The 18,418-nt window shown below is 40.2% G+C and overlaps 1 protein-coding gene and 1 long non-coding RNA gene across 3 annotated transcripts in view; both read right to left on the reverse strand.

The window, feature by feature from the left end:
• LOC137049014 (uncharacterized) overlaps window positions 1–529 on the reverse strand; it is a 1,382-nt gene extending 853 nt beyond the window's left edge. Inside the window, exons 1-2 of the long non-coding RNA XR_010899552.1 lie at window positions 278–529; window positions 1–233 (exon numbers count right to left, since the gene is read on the reverse strand). The exon at window positions 1–233 is cut by the window's left edge and continues 853 nt beyond it. This is a non-coding gene — a long non-coding RNA (uncharacterized lncRNA). The remainder of the gene's footprint in view (window positions 234–277) is intronic.
• Window positions 530–658: 129 nt separating this feature from the next.
• Window positions 659–18,418, reverse strand: part of chrm2a (cholinergic receptor, muscarinic 2a) — a 193,434-nt gene continuing 175,674 nt past the window's right edge. The window contains exon 2 of one of the 2 annotated variants that reach the window (XM_067428276.1): window positions 659–4,987. In XM_067428276.1, the coding sequence (XP_067284377.1) occupies window positions 3,464–4,987 (1,524 nt within the window). In that variant the 3' untranslated portion in view covers window positions 659–3,463. The remainder of the gene's footprint in view (window positions 4,988–18,418) is intronic. The other variant, XM_067428277.1, reaches the window with a different exon arrangement.

Genomic DNA, 18,418 nt, shown 5'->3' on the forward strand with positions numbered 1-18,418 from the left:
TTAAATTCACAAGGCAAGAACCCGTGAGTTATAATAAACCCCTTTCCGGGGTGATCACACACACACACACACACACACACACACGTTTGTTTTTGTGAAACATTCCATATGCGTAATGTTCTTGATACTGTACAAACTGTACTTTCCTACCCATCATCACACACACACACACACACTCACTGCCCCTAAACCTACCCATCACACACACACACACACTGCCCTTGCGCCTAAACCTACCCATCACACACACACACACACACTGCCCTTGCGCCTAAACCTACCCATCACACACACACACACTGCCCTTGCCCCTAAACCTACCCATCACACACACTCACTGTCGCTGCCCCTAAACCCATCACACACATACACCCACACACACACACACTGCCCCTAACCCTACCTACACACACACTCACTTCCCCTGCCCCTAAACCTACCCATCACACACACACTCACTGCCGCTGCCCCTAAACCTACCCAACACACACACACACACACACACACACACACACACACACACACACACACACACTGCCCCTAACCCTACCTACTACACACACACACACACACACACTGCCCCTAACCCTACCTACTACACACACACACACACACACACACACACTGCCCCTAACCCTACCTACTACACACACACACACACACACACTGCCCCTAAACCTACCCATCACACACACACACACACACACTGCCCCTAAACCTACCCATCACAGGAAACATTCTGCATTTTTACTTTCTCATAAAAACTCCTCCTGTGTGATTTATAAGCCTTTTGTAAAGTGGGGCCATGGGTAATGTCCTCATATTTCACCCTCTCCTGTAATACCTGTGTCATACCCATGGCATTATACACATTTGTGTCCTCATATTTCACAAAAACAAGCACGCACGCACGCACACACACAAACACACACACACACACACACACACACACACTTACGCTTTCAAACACATCGCCTGCAGGCGGATCATGAACCCAGAGAGCAAATCATGTCTTTGGGACGTTGCACTTACACAAGTGCGTGTCAGACGTAGCAATGAGGCACAACGCGTTTTGGCCTTCTAATAACTTTCACAAGCAGGTTTCGGAGTATCTGATGAATTAGCGCTCTCTTCACTCTGTACGTAGCTGGTATTTTCTTTCTCTCACCCAAGCGTGATTGAACTGTTTTGTGTAAATGCAAAGCAGAGGTGAGGTGGATGCTAATGGCTGCCTCTTTATCCCGCGCGTCTAAAAGGTTTAGATTTGCATCCCTGGAGACCCTGAGCACTCAAAACTCATCCACTTTAACATACGGGCACGCCGAAGAGCCTCTTCAACCCTCTTATTGCTCTCACAGAGTACACACACACACACACACACACACACACTGCAACCAGCCATCGTAGACGTTTTCATTTAACAAAAGCTTTAAAGTCAACATGAGCCCGCTGACCTCCCAAACACACGTTTCTGGCCACAAATCAGTGATGGACGTTATTAATCTTTTTTCTTATATTGATCTCACTGCAAAAAATGCATTTCTTACTTAATATTTTCTAGTCAAAATATCTTACATTAAGAAACATTTACTAGACAAGTAAGATTATTTTACTTACCCACTGTCAGAAAAAAGGTACAATGCTGTCACTGGGGCGGCACCTAAGGTACAAAACCAAAAAAAGTACTAATATGCACTCTTAATGTCCACACTTTTAAGGTATTAATATGTACCATTTTAGAGGTGAGTAGATGTACCTTTTCACGTTTGTACCTTAGGGTACCGCCCCAGTGACAGCATTGTGAGAGTGCCCCATTGGCAGATTATTTTGCTTGTTTTAAGTAAAACTCTCTTAATTTTAAGTATTTTTTCCCCAAAACAAGACAATTACTTTTGCTTGTCTGGTAAATACTTCTTGTTTTAAGAATTTTTAGATGGTTGGACGAGAAACAAGACAAAAATACTAAGTAAGAAATGCATTTTTTGCAGCGCTGGATGAAATCGAGCAACATGGGCTTCATGTTGACTATCTTCAGTGGACTTGCATGCAACCACACACACACACACACACACGACACGGATACAGTACATGATTATATACACATATATACAGGTGTGATTTAACACTGAAGCTCAAACGCGTTTGGTTTGGATCTTCAGTCAGCCCTGTTGTCCCCTTATTTGTGGATTATTGAATAGTACAGACTCCAATCTGACATTTATACGCTTGTATTTTTTTGGTACTTTTAACATTTTTGTCTATAAATCAAATATTTTAGCACTTATTTTCCTCCTTTTGAGACATGCGTCACATCTATGTGTGTAAAGTGCTACACTATATGTGACTCTGGACCACAAAACCAGTCGTAAGGGTCAATTTGTCTCAAATTGAGATTTATACATGACCTAAAAGCTGAATAAATAGCTTTAAATTGAATAAAACGTTCCACTAATGTATGGTTTATTAGGACAGGACATTTGGCTGAGATACAACTATTTCAAAATCTGGAATCTAAGGGTGTAAAAAAAAATATGTATTGAGAAAATCTCCTTTAAAGTTGTCCAAATGAAGTTCTTAGCAATGCATATTACTACTAATAATACATTTGTTATATATTTACAGTAGGCAATGTACTAAATATATTCATGGGACATGATCTTAATATCCTAATGATATTTGGCATAAAAGAAAAATTAATAATTTTGACCCATGCATTGTTGGCTGTTGCCACAAATATACTCATGCGACATATGACTGGTTTTGTGCTCCAGGGTCACAAATATAAAAAAACATTAAAAAAAACAATGAATGCAAGCACACAACTGCCCAAACACAATCTGAGGACTGCAGTTTCTGCATTTTAAGTGTTAGATGGAGTCTAAATTTGTAGCTGACAGGCAAAAAAAAAAAAAGGAAAAAAAAAAAGGAGGATTTGTAAAACTGTCACTGTAAAAAATAATTTAAAAAAAATAAGGTTGCCTTAAAATTTGGAGTTCATTGAAATTAAAAATTTGAGTTAATACAATAAACATTTTTGAAAATCGACAACCTTTATTTAAATATTATTAAAATATTTTGTAAGCATATTGAGTAATTGAGTGTGTTTTATTTGTGATTATGCAGCCAAATTGTGCTATTTTTAAGATTTATCACATTTTTTATATGGGTCAGATACAATAATTTTTTTGCGTTTCTATTTATTAAACCATTTTCCTTCATTGTATCAACTCAAATTCTTAATTTCAATGAACTCTAAATTTTAAGGCAACCAGGTTACTTACTTTTTAAAGTTAGACCAACTTTTTTTTTTTACAGTGGGGTGTTGATGGGTGTATGTTCTACTGCGATTTGAATCGGTTTTACTTCCTCCTTAAAATGTTCAAACACAACCACACGTATACCTCCGTCACCAGAACACACACATGTAAAATATAACGCATGCACACACACACTATGCCGCTGCTCATCGGATGGAGCGTATGTTCTTGTACTGGCAGAGCAGCAGCTGTTTGAAGGTCTTTTTGAAGGTGATGTTGCAGAGGGCGTAGCAGGCGGGGTTGATGGTGCTGTTGATGTAGCAGAGCCAGTATCCGATGGTCCAAACGGTGTTGGGAATGCAGCTGGAGCAGAAGGTGTTGATGAGCACCATGACGTTGTAGGGCGTCCAAGTGGCTACGAACGCCACCAAAATGGCCATGATGGTGCGGGTCACCTTTTTTTCCCGAGAGGATGGTGCTTTTTTCTTCTTGGGCGGCTGCTTGGTCATCTTCACGATTTTTCTCGCCACGTGGTTTTGCCTTTCGGTCGCGGGGACTATTTCCACGGTGGCGTTGGAAGGTGCGTAGCAGTCTCCCTTTGGCGATTTGGTGATGATCTTGATGCACGTTAGTTTGGAGCCGCCGGCTTTGGCGCGGTGCCGAGCCGGAGCCTGGTTATCATCGGCGGATCTGGTTGGCAACGCCTCTTCCTTTTGATTGGCGCTGCCGGAGGTGGAGTCATTGGAGCTTTCTTTCTCTTCAGCAGGAACGCAGTTTTCTCGTCCGGCTTCATCCGCTTCTCCGCTAGCCGTAGATGGCGCTTTGCCATTCTGGAGTTTGGCATCGTGCTGGTTGGCGGCGTCATCTGTTAGCTGGCTCTGTCCTCGATCTGTTTCTTCAGCTGTTAGGTTGTTGTTGGTGGGTTTGCTTGGCGTGTTTTCGCGGATCTGATTGGAAGAGGGCACATCGAGGTTGGCACCCGATGGCTTGCGGGTATCCTTCTTGACACGGCTCTTGCTAGCGCGGGATATCTGCCAGTACAGCACCATCATGATAATAACGGGCAGGTAGAAAGCAGCTATAGCTGTGCCAAAAGTGACCGCGGCGTTTGAGAAGAATTGAATGTAGCATTCCTTCTCTGGCACTGTGCGTCCGCCAACGATAAACTGCCAGAATAGGATCGCCGGAGCCCAGAGGATGAAGGACAAAACCCATGCCGCGGCGATCATCATGCCTGCCATTTTGGTTGTCCTCTTCACCGGGTAGCTGAGCGGCTTGGTGACGCAAAAGTACCGATCAAAGCTGATAATAAGCAGGTTCATGACCGAGGCATTGCTAACCACGTAGTCTAGCGCCAACCACAAGTCGCACACAACCGGGCCGAGCGGCCAGTATCCAATCACAATGTAGACCGTGTACAAGTTCATAGAGCAAAGGCCAATGATAAGATCAGCACAGGCCAGGCTAAACAAGAAGTAGTTGTTGACAGTCTGCAGGCTTCTGTTTACCTTGATGGAGAGCATGACCAAGATGTTGCCGATAACGGTCACCAGACTTAGTGAGCCGGCCACCAGTACAATGAACACCACCTCCACTGTCTTATATGGGCTTTCGTCCACTTTCTCCATGGTCTCGTTGCCCTCGGAGGCGTTCCAGAAGGTGAAGTTAATTGTATCCATGGTGTCCATGCTGGTCAGTTTACTATGGGCAGGACGTATGATTTTCGACACCTATGGGGGAGAGAGAGGACATTTAATGTGTTGCAAATTATGAAAAGTGAAAAAAAAAATACTTCTCTTCATGTGATTTGTAAATAAACACTCCACTTTTTAATTTAGGCTCATTTTCCAATCCCTTAGAGTTAAACATAGTCGTCCGTTTTTAAATCCATTCAAGCGATCTCTGTATCTGGCGGTAGCACTTTTAGCATAGCTTAGCATACATCATTAAATCTGATTAGACCGTTAGCATCACACTCAAAATAATTACCAAAGACCAATATTTTCCTATATAAAACTTGACTCTTCTGTAGTTACATCGTGTACTAAGACCAATGGAAAAAGAAAAGTTTCGTTTTTTAGACCGATATAGATAGGAACTATTCTCTCATTCCTGCGTAATAAACAGGGAACTTTGCTGCCGTCCCATGAGTGCAGCGGTGCAGTGATATTATGCAGAAAATAGTTCCTAGCTATATTGGTCTACAAAAAAATATCAACGATTCATTTTCCGTTGGTATTAGTACACAATGTAACTATAGAAGAGTCAAGTTTTAAAAAGGAAAATATTGAAAGTCTTTGGTCATTTTTTGGAGCACGATGCTAAAGGTTTAATCTGATTCAATGATCTATGCTAAGCAATGCTAAAAGTGCTACCGCCAGATACAGAGATTGCTTAAATGGATTTAACTCTAAGGCACTTGGAAAATAAGCCTATTTTCAAACCAAGTAGAGTGTTCCTTTAAAGGGTTACTTCACCGCTTTTTCATATTAAACTATGTTATTCCCTTAACTAAAACGAGTTGATACACACCTCTCTCGTCTCAGTGCGTGCACTTAATCTCTCTGACACGCAGTGACGATCTGATAGCATTTAGCTTAGCCCACTAAGCCCAGTTCATTCACTATGGTACCAAACAGAGATCAAGTTAGAAGTACCAAACACCTCCATCTTTTCCCTGTTTAAATACAGTTACACAAATAGTTGAACGATCAAGTATGGTGACAAAATAAAACGTGGTACTTCTCTAATCGGATTAAAAAGGAGAACTATAATGTATGGCGGATTAGCACTTCTGAGAGTACTTCGGCTCGGCGCAGTAAAAAGTCCCGGCCGAAACATCTTTCCTCACACCTCCCCCTCACTCTCTTATTTCTGTCAATAGGGAGATGTGAGGAAAGATGTTTCGGTCGGGACTTTTTACTGCGCCGAGCCGAAGTACTCTCAGAAGTGCTATTCCGCCATACATTATAGTTCTCCTTTTTAATCCTATTAGAAACGCGCCATGTTTTATTTTGTCACCATACTTGATCGTTCAACTATTCGTGTAACTGTATTTAAATAGGGGAAACGTGGAGGTGTTTGGTACTTCTAACTTGATCTCTGTTTGGTTCCATAGTGAATGAACTGGGCTTAGGGAGCTAAGCTAAATGCTATCAGATCGTCACCGCACGTCAGAGAGATTAAGTGCACGCACTGAGACGAGAGAGGTGTGTATCAACTCGTTTAAGTTAAGGGAATAACATAGTTTAACATGAAAAGGCAGTGAAGTATCCTTAATATACTCCATAGTGAAAAAGACAAACAATGCACTGTATATAAATGCATCATACAAACAGTACCTTGACAGTACCATGGTATCAAAAGATATTAAAGTGTTATTATTACAAATATTATATTTACATGATTCCATAAGAGTACCATAAATGTGCAGAAAACCATTTTTTAAAGACAATTCACAATTAATAATGTGATCTTGTCATTTTATAGTATTTTTAATGCTTTATTAATACTTTTTTTGGTAGGCTAACACTTTAAAATGTTTTATTAGTTAACATTAGTTAACTACTTAGTTAACATGATTTAAGAATGAATAAAAACTCATCATATGTAAAATTGATGTTAATACATTACTAAAATCAAAAGATTATTTGTTAACATTCGTTAATGCACTGTGAACTAACATGAAAAAACAATGAACAACTGTATTTTTAATAACGATGATTAATAAACACTGTAACAAATATTTTGTTCATTCATATTAGTACATTAAATAAGTTACAAATACATTATTGTAAAGTGTTACCGATTTTTTTTTTTTCAAGTTCATCTTGACTGCTAAAATAATAATGTGTCTATAGTTGTATTTACCACTTAATATGTAAACAAAATATAGAGTGAAATTATAATATTTTCGCGCTGCAATAACTGACACGCGCCAGAAAGGGGAAACCGCGGGAAGCGCGTGACGTGACTCATGAGCGTTGCTTAGTGTAGTTTACCTCACAATACTTTTGTGAAGTAATAACGTTAATTCTCGTGTATAAAATTACAAAATAACCGAATAACCACCAACTTAAAGCCAATAAGGACATCTGGCAGTCGCATTTGTTAACAGAAGTTGTGAGGTAATGTTACTTCAGCATGAAGACGGACAGCATTCACCTGAGGGGATTTCATGGATATTGTGATTTTCCTGAAAAAAGCGGCATATTTGTTCCAGAGCGGTAATTATTACAGTAAGTGTGTGGTTTAATACTTTCCAACTGTGTATTTCACACAGAGTCACAATTTGAAACAAGATAAACTAATATTATGTGATATTTCAAAGAAATATGTGGTAAACTTGTTGGTCTCCATGGAAACAGAGGAGTAGTTGAACCGTGCAGTTTAATGTGATTTAATATTCGGTGGCTTAGTGTAATTGAACATGGAACCAATTATTTTTGGGCATTTTCGATGACCACACACTCGTAAAACGTCAAAATTCCTGTTAGAGTGCCAATTCATCACGTCAATTAAAATGTGAAGGGTATGATTTCAACTAATGTGAATAATGAAACGGATGAAATTAAGTGAAAGTTAAATTTTAAGCACTGCTCGAACTTGAAAGCGCTCGTGGCTTTCAACTTCTGCTTTAAAGTCAACAAGCACGCGCCTGTCTGATCCATCTCCAGCATTCAATTAACGTTACACCGTGTGTGTGTGTGTGTGTGTGTTGCTTCAGCCCTGCTTTACACTCTATCCCCATTTGTGGCTACATAGGGTTCTCAAATCGACTTGCATGGTTGTTTGAAGGTTAAAGGTTTCATTATATGTTTTTCACCTCGGCGTATTTGAGTTCTGGGTTCTTAAAGGCACAATATGTAAGATTTTTGGATTTAAAATATCCAAAAACTACTAGAACAATGTATATTTTGTTGATTTGTGTACTTACATTATCCCATTCTTTCCAAAAATCCAGAGAAATAAGCAATTTTAACCAGGACGTGTGTGGCCTATCAGTGACATCATTCCCTCAGCACCCTCCAGTTTAATTTTGTAGAAATCATGAAAACACCAAAGCCGCTTTAATATCTAATGTGTTTTATTAGACAGGTGAGCAACTGTTTGGATTATTTATTGACAGAAACTAATCATTGTTATTCAGCTCATTACAGTTAGTCTTATTTGGTTTTTACTCCAGACGCGACTTGCGTGAATAAAGTGCGCTATTCACGTGTGGTTTTACGCGTGAACATTTTGAGTTTACTCGCTTCATTCGTGCGTAACAAACTTCACAACAAACGCAAATTTGCATCATGAGAGGAGCTTCTGCCAGGCGGCTTGTCTCGTGAAATGGCTGACATGAATTGTTTTAAAATACGGTAAATAAGCTCAATTGCCAGCTTCAGATAGCTTGTAGTCTCAATATGTATATATAACTCAAATTAAGTAAAGTGCGGTTTTTTTTTTACAAATTGCCGGATTGTCCCACCTCCTCACTCACTTTCTTCCAAGCAAGATCCTTTTTTATCCCTGTTACTATAAAGTATGAAGATGTATCGCACACATAGGATTTTCTCCTCATTGTTGTCACTACTAGAGAAAGCTCCTGATTGGTTAATGTGGCGCGAATATCCGCCAAATTTCAGATTTTTCAACTTGCGCGATTTACGCGAATCACGCCGCAGAATGTATTCGTGTCTTTAGATTTAACGTAACATGTAAATCACTCGCACATAACGCTTCATTCGCATCTGGTGTGAACGCACCATTATTGTTTAAATCTGGTTTTCTTGATTTACTGCGAGTACCATGTTTTACCATAACGAATATAGATCTAGTGTCTCAGAGTAGCGCAGAGCAAACACACAGAGTCGCATTATAACATCGCTTTTTCACACTCAAATATGTTTGATATGATACGACACATACACACACACACACACACACACGAGTGGAAGAAGCGGAAGTGCTCGCGATAGAATAAAAGCTCCGCCAAATCAAGTCATCAAGACACACCTTTGTTTTGAATAAGCGATATCTAAAAGTGAAAAATTACATATTGTGCCTGAGTTCTATAGACCTTAAAGTAATTAAAACACATCCAGGATACATTTCTGCCCAAAACCAAAATAATTCAAATATATTATGCATCAAGAAGAAAATGTAGCATGTTTTAAGGGCCATTTAAGATTCCCATTACTATTATTTTACTGTATCTAATAAAAAATTACAGTACAAAGCAAGAATATAAAGGGAGATATACAGTCAAACCAAAATGTATTCAGACACCTTCAGCATTTTCTCACATCACATTTTTTTCGCTATAGTTCAGAAAAAATGGTAATGAAATATTACAAAAATGTCAGATTTAATAGAAAGGGATGTAATGGATTACAATCAGCTTTTAAATTTAACTACACAATTAGATAATACCAATTTAGGTAAATTAATGACAAAGCAACGCTTCATTTCATTCAGTCTGTGGTGTCAAAGGTCACATTAGCAATTAAAGAACAAACACTGAAGCAAAACATGCTCAGGTCAAAGTGCCTGAATCATTTTGCTTTTATCTGGTAGTCACTGTATGAGGAATTGTTGGGTATAATATGTCACGGTTGACATTATTTTGCGATCCTCACTTGCATAAATGAACTATAGTGTCCTACACACACTCGAGAAACATCACTTTTGGTTAAAATTTACCTTTTTATTGTAGTTTTTTGTATTATACAACATTATATTATGTCATATTCATAACATTTTCTTCTTTTTTTTGCAGTGAAGTAAGGAGATTTACAGGCAAATCGTGTCAGAGGGCAAAAAAATCCTAATGGTCCTAAAAATAGACGCCGCCGACATTTGTGCCTCATGGATGACTGCACACAACAGGTTGTATGAATTCAGAGTTGGTTCTGTAACCTTCCTTTGGACTGACAATATAAGGAAAACGACAAATTGGGACTGTCAGTTTAATCTCCCGCTTCTGGCTCAGTCGTGCCTTTCCTCTTTGTATTAAAAATCAGGATTAGAGCAAAAGGAGCGGTTCCCATATGAGCGCCATGGGGCAAAATTAACCTAATGCTTGTCTGTCTGTCTCTCTCTCTCTGTGAATGTGAATAGATACGAGTCCGGTAATGGTGATTAGAGGGACGAGGTTATCAGTCAGACAGTTCACTCTGTTTTCTTCTATTAAAACGCTGCGTTATTTGCTGGTTTTCCCCTGAACAGCCTCTGAATATCCAGAGAGAATTCACTTATCTCCAGTGCCAGAAAGCCCTAATCATGGCGTTAGCCACGGCACTAAGCCAAACTAATCCCTATAAAAACGCTCATGTCCAGCAATCTGTGTTTTTAGAAGAGGAAAAGCGGCAACAATGCAGACGGAGCCCGCTGTGTCTGCGGGGAGGAGTCAATAACCGCAACACGACACATCACTGCCCGCTACAGGCCATCTGCACTCCAGCACCGCACACACAGTCATGTGTACACACACACACACACACACACACACACACACACACACACACACACACACACACACACACACACACACACACACACACACACACACACAGTCATGTCTACACAATGACACACACACACATAGTCATGTGTACACAATGGAACACAGTAATTGTGTACAAAATGGCACACACACACACACACACACACACAGTAATTTTGTACACAATGGCACACACACGCTGTCATGTCTACACAATGGAACACAGTCATGTGTACACAATAGCGCACAAACACAGTCGTGTACACAATGACACACACACACACACAGTCATGTGTACACAATGGAACACACAGTCATGTGTAAAAAATGGCACACACACACACACGAGTCAGTATATGGTTGTCGTGTTTAAATGTTTAACATTTTCATGTTGAGATTAACGATAATATTATTAGATGATGATATTTTTGCGTGACAACTTGCCCCTCTGGCAGACGTTGCGGAGACACAAACACTGCAAAAAAATGCATTTCTTACTTAGTATTTTGTGTTGTTTCTAGTCTAAATATAGGATTTACTTTAGCAATTTCACTCAAATAAAAGGCATGTAGAAACCGAAAAAGGTATGTTTTAGTGTAAATGCGACATCAAGAATTAAAGGGGGGGTGAAATGCTGTTTCATGCATACTGAGCTTTTTACACTGTTAAAGACTTGGATTCCCATCCTAAACATAGACAAAGTTTCAAAAACTAATGTTGGACGTTTGATGGAGTATTTCTGTGTCAAAAATACTCCTTCCGGTTTCTCACAAGTTTCGGCGAGTTTTTTTCGAGTATGGGTCTATTTGACGTTAATAAGAGCGGAAGGTCCTTGTATGGGCCGTACGGGCTCTTCTCCCGGTAGGGTGCGCGCGCGCGTAACTAGAGCACGCTGTAAACAGTCTCTCAGCTGCAGATCCAGTCGTCCGTGAACGGCGCCGCGCTCCCCTTTATTCCTATGGGTGACGTCGAGCAACTTCAGCACTTCAGCACAGCATTCCGGGAAGGCAGCGCTGCATTTGAACCGATTTGAACGCAGAAATGACGGGAAGCTTCAAGGCATCGCTTCAGTCGCGTCGCAAAGTGGATTTCCACGGTCACTGCTGTCACAGGACTTCACCAAATCATACCAAAGAAGTGTGTTTTTGACAGAGCGGTCCTGCTTTGGAAGATGCCGGTGAGTAAATCAACTTCAAATGTCTCTGCTATTGACTACCGTCGCATGAGTAAACATCAGTAAACGATACGATCGCGTGCTTCGTCATTCAAATGCGCTAACGGTTACTCCATTGTTGTTCTGTATAACGTTACACTAGTCTGACTCTGACGTGCAAAACCGTTTTGCTTGCTACCTCTAAGGTCTAGTCACATACAATAGTCCATAAACCGAATCATGTCCTCATAAACTGCACACAAAGGCCCCTAAATACAGTACATACCACAGAGACGGACATCCTGATGTTGTCGTTTCTCCTGTTCAATTTATTTCAGCCTCAGATTTGATTCTGGATCATTATCTGTATTAGCTGAGATAGATGGGTTTCTCCACGCTTGAGGACGTCATCGCTTTGCGCTCTTGTCATTCTTTAGCTCCGCCCACACGATACGCCTCCAGGCGCTCGGTTTTTTCCGGAAAGACTCGGTACAGCCCATATTTCTTTTTTAAATATGATAAAACTAAAGACTTTTCGGAGATATGAAGGATGCAATACTACTCTATAGGTACTCAAGATTGACATGAGATTGACTGAAACTGAGTGTTTCACCCCCCCTTTAATTTTTACAGTGCGCAAAAAGTACCTGATGAGATTCACGTTTCAGGCGATCCCAGAATGCATTGCGACATGCGCTGTAAAACAAGGGGTCTTCAACGTTTTTGGCCAGTGGTTTTCAAACCCGTCGATCGCGATCTTTAGCACTGTCCCGGTAGCTCCCGAAAAATAATTAACAACACATTATCAAGGCTCGAAATTGCTCCATAGGCTCCCAAAATGTATTCTCTGCAACCTCGAAATTCGCGCGGCTCAAATTCGACATTTTGTCTGATCTCTATTCTGGACTTGCACACAAACTGCACTGCAATCATTACCCAAATATTATAAATTAAAATTTAAAAACACAGATAAAATGACAAAAGCACAAAAATTTACCTAAAATGAACATGAAAACTAGCCTGGATGCCGGCCGAACTCAGCCCCGCCCACATTTTTTTTAGGTTGGGTGGTTCGGTCTGGCCTCGCTCCATAGAGGAGTAATTATCCCCGAACAGAAACTGTTCGGACCAATGAGATCATCAGGGCGGGCTTTAGACGATGACGGACAGATGATCAACAGTACCGTAATCATCACGTCATCAAAGGGGCTTGGGTTATATTTGTTCAAATCCTAAACGGAGAGCTTGTTCGTATCTGCATCACCTTCACAATTTCTCTCAGTAATGATGATCATGTTGGGTAAGCTCTCTGTGTATCATCATATTATTTTATTTTTTTACAACACCAGCAAAGATCGTTTATTCCAGCGCGCGTGCAGACAGGGTTGCCAAGTTTTTACAACAAAACCCGCCAACTACTAGCCCTAAACAATAGCTTCTCGGGCGGTTTTCCGGGGAAAAAATGGCATTTGGGGGTAAAATGTGTGTTATTTTGGCACGGTTGCTGCTAAAATTCGCACTCATGGGTCTATATGTCACATTATAGTCACTTCAACCCGCGGACATAGAAAACAACTCGTGGAAAAAAACGTGGACTTGGCAACACAGTGCAGTTGAGCTCTGTTGACATTTGACAATGCGTCGCTCCGTTGCTCTGATTGGTTGTAGGTCTGTCCAATCGAGGTCTTTCCTGGTTGGGTTGAAACGCCCCATAATAACGGCCCAATGAGCATCAGACTCATATTCTGACTGGAGCTGAGTATGACCACGTCAGGCTACATGAAAACTAAAAAAAATATAAAAATAAAAGGTAATTCAAACTTTAATAAAATACAATTATTATAAATTAGATTAGATTTATAAAAATAAATAAATTCAACAACAATTTTTGCACCAACCAAGCACGATAGTTTTTGCTTGTTATCTTATCAATAAGCTAAAAAACTCCATAATAGAGTCGAGTACTTAGAAGAGAGTTATTTATACGACGCACACAGTCGCTGCCGAAGTACAGCATCCCTAAAGTGTCTTAATTAAGATGCATTAGAAGGCAGCTGACTACACAGCGGCTCGGTGGGCTTTGGAACTGAGCCATTGTGTGTGTGTGTGTGTACGTTCTGTAGTATAACCGGCGGGCTCTGCTTTAGTAGTGTTTCTTTCCGCTCGCGCTGCTTGAGCTTATAATGCTTTTATTCTTTAGGCCTATTTTTTTAGTTTACACACACTGTTTAATGTTTTGAAAACATACTGTTACACACACTGGTTAATGTTAGAGTGTTGTGTACATTGCCTAATCGTAAGATGTTCAGATAAAAAAAGAAAAAAATTATCTCTCATTTTGTCAAAATACATCATTAACATAAACGAATATTGGATTTTTATGAGCCCAAATATTCAAATACAAAATGGCCGTCCCTAGCGACCACTGGCCTAAAGGGGTCCTTGCCCTAAAAACTGAGAAACATTTGAAGACCCCTGTTTTACGGAGCATGTCGCAATGCATTCTGGGATCACCATCAGGTACTTTTTGCACACTGTAAAAATTAATTCTTAATTTACACGAAAACATACCTTTTTCGTTTTCTACATGCTTTTTTATTTGAGTGAGAAAGTGCTAAATTAAATCCTAATCCATCCATTGTTAGATTGTTCTCTCATCTATCTATCTATCTATCTATCTATCTATCTATCTATCTATCTATCTATCTATCCATCCATCCATTGTTCGATTGTTCTCTCATCTGTCTGTCTATCCATCCATCCATTCACCCATCCATCCATCCATAATCCTACCATTCTATCATCTGTACATCCACCCATCCTTCTATCCTTCCATCATCCATCCATCTGTTCTATCCTTCTGTCATCTGTCTGTCCATCCATCCATCATTCTATCGTTCTGTCATTTGTTCCTCCATCCATCCATCCATCCATCCATCCATGCATCATTCTATCGTTCTATCATCTGTACATCCATCCATCCATCCATAATTCTATTGTTCTGTCATTTGTCCATTCATTGTTCTATCATCTGTATATCCATCCATCTATCCTTCTATCATGTAAATCCATCCATCTATCCATCCATTGTTCTATCATTCTATCATCCATTCATCCATCATTGTTCTGTCATTTGTTCATCCATCCATCCATCCATAATTCTACCGTTCTATTATATGTACATCCACCCATCCATCTATCCTTCTATCATCCATCCATCCATTCTATCCTTCTGTCATCTGCCATAATTCTACCGTTCTATTATCTGTACATCCACCCATCCTTCTATCCTTCTATCATCCATCCATCTGTTCTATCCTTCTGTCATCTGTCTGTCCATCCATCCATCATTCTATCGTTCTGTCATTTGTTCCTCCATCCATCCATCCATCCATCCATCCATCCATGCATCATTCTATCGTTCTATCATCTGTACATCCATCCATCCATCCATAATTCTACCGTTCTATTATATGTACATCCACCCATCCATCTATCCTTCTATCATCCATCCATCCATCCATCCATCCATCCATTCTATCCTTCTGTCATCTGCCATAATTCTACCGTTCTATTATCTGTACATCCACCCATCCATCTATCCTTCTATCATCCATCCATCCATCCATTCTATCCTTCTGTCATCTGCCATAATTCTACCGTTCTATTATCTGTACATCCACCCATCCATCTATCCTTCTATCATCCATCCATCCATCCATTCTATCCTTCTGTCATCTGCCATAATGCTACCGTTCTATTATCTGTACATCCACCCATCCATCTATCCTTCTATCATCCATCCATCCATCCATCCATTCTATCCTTCTGTCATCTGTCTGTCCATCCATCCATCATTCTATCCTTCTGTCATTTGTTCATCCATCCATGCATCATTCTATAGTTAATCATCCATCCATCCATCCATCCATCCATCCATCATCCATAATTCTATTGTTCTGTCATTTGTCCATCCACCGTTCTATCATCTGTCCATCCATCCATCTATCCATCCATCCACCCATCCATCCATCCATCCATCATTCTATCATTCCATCATCTGTCCATCCATCCATCCATCCATCCATCCATCCATCCATCCATTGTTCTATTGTAAAAATTGCTAAAGTAAATCCTACATCAGATTTGTCCTCAGCGTAGAAACCGGCATCCTTTCTTCCGGCTTTTATCTGCTCGTCTTCAGGCTCGTTTGGTTCGGGGCACATGTGTGATATTCTGCTTCTGGAGTCCTAAAAGCTCAGACCTGCTTGACTAATCAGGTGTAATGGAATGAATTCGAGCCATTAGGCGTCCGTATATTCTGTTCTGCAGTGGCCGGCTGTTTGTTTTATAATGACAAACTGCCCTCATTTCCACTCTGAATTATTCTGGCCGATACCGCATTCATATCCCAGCGCTGCTTCCTAATGGAGTTCTCTGATCTCTGGTCCAAATTTGAGCCGGCTGAAGCCTTATGTTGAATGACGGAATGGAGAAGTTGGGCGTTTATGAATAAGTTTTGTCAGCCTTTCGGACTTCAGTCGTTGTGGAATTGGCTCAGTAGAGCTGAAAATTGCCTCTGCCCTATGGGACGCTCCAAGGACTGATCTCCAACTTTTACCCCTTTTCTCTTTCCTCTTTTCTGTGCTTTGATTACTGTTTTCCTCTTCTATTCGGAGAGAGGGGTTTGTGTGACAAATATGTGATAAATGCCACAGTGATATAAATCAGCTTCTGACCACAGGTGCATATATTTACATAAACACCGTCCTGACCCGTATAACAGATCCGCTCGAGTGTTCGTCTGCATTTATGCTCTCTGGACTTCTGCTAAAAACTCTGATCGTACAAACCTGCAGGATCCGTCTAACTATACATATTAAACATCATCTGTCCATCCATCCATTGCTCTATCTATCTATCATCTGTCCATCCATCCATCTATAATTCTATCGTTGTTTGTACATCCATCTATACATCGTTCTATCATCTGTACATCCATCCATCCATCCATCCATCATCCATCCATTGTTTTATCGTTCTCTCATCTGTACATCCATCCATCCTTCCATCCATTGTTCTGTCGTTCTCTCATCTGTCCATCCACCCATCCATCCATCCATCCATCCATCCATCCATAATTCTATCATTCTTTCATCTATATATCATCCATCCATCCATTCATAATTCTATCATTGTCTGTACATCCATCTATACATCGTTCTATCATCTGTAGATCAATCCATCCATCCATTGTTCTATCATTCTCTCATCTGTCTGTCCATCCATACATAGTTCTATCGTTCTCTCATCTGTCTATCATTCATCCATCCATCCATAATTCTATCATTGTCTGTACATCCATCTATACATTGTTCTATCATCTGTACATCCATCCATCCATCCATGGTTCTATCCATCCATCCATCCATCCATAATTCTACCGTTCTATCATCTGTTTATCCACCCATCCATATTTTTTCTTCTATCATTCTGTCATATGTCCATCCATCCACCATTCTATCGTTCTGTCATTTGTTCATCCATCATCCATCCATCATTCTATCATTCTATCATCTGTACATCCATCCATAAATCCATAATTCTATCGTTCTGTCATTTGTCCATCCATAGTTCTATGATTGTACATTTATCCATCCATCTATCCTTCTATCATGTAAAGCCATCCATCCATCCATCCATCCATCCATTGTTCTATCATTCTCTCATCTGTACATCCATCCATCCATCCATCATCCATAATTCTATCATTCTCTCATCTGTCTATCATCCATCCATCCATCCATAATTCTATCGTTGTCTGTACATCCATCCATCCACCCATCCATACATAATTCTATCGTTCTCTCATCATGTCTATTATCCATCCATCCATAATTCTAGCGTTGTCTGTACATCCATGTATACATCGTTCTATCGTCTGTACATCCATCCATCCATCCATCCATTGTTCTATCGTTCTCTCATCCATCCATCCATCCATCCATCCATCCATCCATTGTTCAATCGTTCTATCACCTGTACATCCATCCATCCATCCATCCATCCATCCATCTATAATTCTATCGTTCTCTCATCCATCCATCCATGGTTCTATTCATCCATCCATCCATCCATTGTTCGATTGTTCTCTCATCTGTCTAACCATCCATCCATCCATCCATCCATCCATCCATAATTCTACCTTTCTATAATCTGTTTATCCACCCATCCATCTATCCTTCTATCATTCTCTCATCTGTCTGTCCATCCATACATAGTTCTATCGTTCTCTCATCTGTCTATCATTCATCCATCCATCCATAATTCTATCGTTGTCTGTACATCCATCTATACATTGTTCTATCATCTGTACATCCATCCATCCATCCATCCATTGTTCTATCGTTCTCTCATCTGTACATCCATCCATCCATGGTTCTATCCTTCTATATATCCATCCATCCATCTATCCATTGTTCGATTGTTCTCTCATCTGTCTAACCATCCATCCAT

This window comes from Pseudorasbora parva, chromosome 20, assembly GCF_024679245.1.
Source record: "Pseudorasbora parva isolate DD20220531a chromosome 20, ASM2467924v1, whole genome shotgun sequence".
Classification (NCBI taxonomy): domain Eukaryota; kingdom Metazoa; phylum Chordata; class Actinopteri; order Cypriniformes; family Gobionidae; genus Pseudorasbora; species Pseudorasbora parva.